Source organism: Triticum urartu, chromosome 7 (genome assembly GCF_003073215.2).
Source record: "Triticum urartu cultivar G1812 chromosome 7, Tu2.1, whole genome shotgun sequence".
NCBI classification, from domain to species: domain Eukaryota; kingdom Viridiplantae; phylum Streptophyta; class Magnoliopsida; order Poales; family Poaceae; genus Triticum; species Triticum urartu.
In genome coordinates this window covers 647,278,173-647,281,495 of record NC_053028.1, presented here as the reverse complement: position 1 = coordinate 647,281,495, position 3,323 = coordinate 647,278,173, and the positions used below count along the sequence as shown (strand labels likewise).

Genomic DNA, 3,323 nt, shown 5'->3' with positions numbered 1-3,323 from the left:
TTTTCCTATCGTCATGGGCTTTGCCCTACATGGGCCTAGATTCTGAGCAACAACTTTGCCCTTGCATATGGGCCGAGATTGTAGAGGAGCGCAGCGCAAAAATTAGTTGATTTTTTTAAAATTTATTAGTTGATTTTCATGGGGAGCAAACTCATGACCTGCTGTTTCATCTCAACGTGCACAACCGACTGGGCTAAAGCCGTGAATGTGTTAGGTTATGAATTTATTGAAAAATAAGCATAGCTGCCCCGAGAATCTAAGAAATAAATGATTATCGGCAATTAGAAAGACAAGAAAGGAAGGAATAACGCCAAGAAAAAAAAGGCAAATGAAGAAGTTGACTCCACGGGAAGGCAATGATTTAATTAGTGCAGCTTGATTGCTTTCCTACTTAAAAGCGGAGATGCAGATCTAAAAAAAAGCAACATGCACGCGGGGATAATTATTGTCGCCGATTGCCTTCCTACTTAAAAAGCGGGCATATATATATGCATGTCATAAAATTAATTAGTAGGAAATCCAACATTAAATTATTTTATTTTATACTTGAACTTTCTGTTATTAATCTGATTTTTAGATAAAATCAAGATTTTTAATTGTACAATTTTGAAAAAAGTTTCTAAGTTCCATAATTTTCTTCCTCGGTTCCTGATTTTAGCTAATTTTCTTTTTTTCCTTTTAGTGAAACTCTGGCAGACACGACGACAATTACATTATGTTTACACTATGACAAGAGCAATCATTAGAGAGGAAAGTAACCTTTTTTGGCGGGGTGAGAAACCATATTTGTGACTTTTTAAGATATGGAGTGAACTGGATTTTTTTTCAATTTTTTTTACCTTCCTCTATCGATATAGATATATAATTTGTTACAGTTGCGCAGAAGAAGGGGGGATTTGTCAAAGTTGACTAGAAGAAGGTGCGCGTCCAGCAAGTTGATGAAATGAACAAAATCGAACAATTCTCGCTAAATTTGAATCCACACCAAAAGTTACTCCCGTTGCAGCGCACAGGCATCTGTGCTAGAAAGATGACATATAAAGATGTAGGAAAATGACTGATGACCTTTTCTCTTTTTGTATGTATAGGTGATACCAAGCAATTGACTGAATTCATGTTGGAAGTCAACTTCTGTTAGGTAACTACATCTCAATCTTTTTGGAGCAATGAGTGTGCACAAATTGATGTAATACAATTTCATCTAGGTGGATATATTGCAGTTTTATCTACAGTTATAGGAATTTACTTACCTCTGTGGTTTTGATAAAAGATCAGGATGTGTGTATTATAAACATGGTCAACCTAGCTGGAATTTTTTCACAAATGGGTATTGTATGGTTGAGTTAGTTGGAATTTTTTTAACAAAATTTCTATGAAATTCATACAGGTATTGTGATTGAGTTTGTCAGTAGAATAATGTCAATCTTTATTACCCCGTTGCAACGCACGGGCGTATGTGCTAGTCTATCCCTAATAATAAAGCACGGATTGACTCTGTGGGTTCACCGTCATAATACGCTTTCTTCTTATGTCATAATACGCTTTACGATTTGTATAGACAAAATTGTAATATAAACGAGGTGGTACTATTCTAACTTGCTCATAAAGGTGGTACTATTCTAACTTGCTCATAAATTCGTCTGTAACAGTTTTCGTTTGTCCTTTGATTTGTAAAAAGAAATAAACCAGCACGGGCTCTCCTCCTCGATGCCTACAAGCACGGCGCCGCCGCGCGGCCAATCTTCTTCCCCGGCCCTTTGCAATTCTGTCTCCTTCCCCTCTCCATCCGCCCAAATCTTCTCCTGCGCCACCCTGAGCCTTCTCGGTCTCCAACCAGCTCCTGCAATCTTCAAGCCCGCCGGCACCCAATCCGCCTACAATCTTCAAGCCCGCCGGCCCCAAAAGTAACCAGCGGTAGATTCGAGTGATCCCCGCTAGGAATCCATGGGATTTGAGGTGGATTTCCTAGGAGAGCGAGTAGGAAGGGTGATGGTGGGGTTCATGAGGAAGATGAAAAAGCAGAAGGTGATCCACGGCCCGCACGTGATGCCGAGCCACCACGGGCCTCCTCCCCTGCCGCTCGCCGCCATGCCAGGACGGCGTACTGGGCCTTGCCGGACGCCGAGGACAAGCGAGACAATGGCCATCCACCCTGGGCCAAGGTGTGTGTGCCTGAAAATCTTTTCTCACTGTACAATTTCTCCATCTCGATTCTTCCATACGGTGTGGGCTGCCTTGGCATAGACGGTGACTGGCTCGAGTGTGGAGGACAAGCACAGAGCGACCAGCGGCGATAACTATGCTTGGGCAGATGGATTCCGCCGCGGTGGAGTTCGAGGTATGTAATATATCCTTGCTTGATTCATCTTCATGATACATGCATGCCGTGACATATTGATTATGGGTCGATCTGACTCTTTGTGCCATGCTAATTAAATCATTGATTGTTACATTGTCCTGATATGAGTTGCATGGCTGCATGATGCAATAGATACGAACAGGAGAACAGTAGCTGTGATGACTCAACAAGATGGAAGTGCGGGACAAGGGATGAGTGCAATCGGCTCAGGTAAACTCCTCATGTACACCGTCTGGCATCAGTTCCAGTTGCGCTCGAAGCTTTCAATCTCGCTGCTCCACTTAGTTTGCTGAAACACTGCCGGCATGTGCTCCATCCAAGGTACGCCATCGTCCAATTCTATCACCAGTTTTGAACTTTAAACTAATGACTAAGGGGTCGGAGTGGCCAGGCCTGAAAGTTCAAGGAAGATTCAGCTTACATCTGAATTCCTTTGTATTGCCTACAATGTTATAGCTTAAATTCTGCTAATAAATATCTATAAATGATGTTCCAAACAATTTCTTAGAGATGGGTTGTGCACAAGGATGCACATTGTAGATCTGTTAACTTAAGTTTTGAATAATGAGATATGTTCATATGCTTTGCTCACTATTATTCCTAATTTTCTCTGGACAGAAAGACTGAAGTTTATTGCTTTTGTTCAGCCGAATGCTACTTGATCAGTACTTAACCAAGATTGGCAGCCATTATAGCTGGTGTAGAACTCAGATATACACACTGAATGTTCCGATATGCCAAAATAAACACATTAGAATATTTTTAATTATATTCCTACTATTTTTTCGAGATTGCTCTGCGGTTGCTAATTTTGATGTTCTGCTATACTACTATTGCATATAGAGAGATCAGAGAGGAGAGCAGCAGCCCGCTGCTGCATTTTGTTCATTTTGCTGCTTGGTTACTACACATCTATACAGAGAACACAGAGAAGGCTGCTGCTTGCTGATTACAATTGCTTAAT

At 41.3% G+C, this 3,323-nt stretch overlaps 1 protein-coding gene across 1 annotated transcript; it reads left to right on the top strand.

Annotated features, from left to right (window-relative positions):
- The first annotated feature begins 1,767 nt into the window (after positions 1-1,767).
- LOC125518326 lies at positions 1,768-2,643 on the top strand. The gene is made up of 3 exons (XM_048683202.1): positions 1,768-2,162; positions 2,269-2,338; positions 2,502-2,643. The coding sequence occupies exons 1-3, from the start codon at positions 1,945-1,947 to the stop codon at positions 2,571-2,573; spliced, it is 360 nt and encodes a 119-aa protein (XP_048539159.1). The 5' UTR covers positions 1,768-1,944; the 3' UTR covers positions 2,574-2,643.
- The last annotated feature ends 680 nt before the right edge of the window (positions 2,644-3,323 follow it).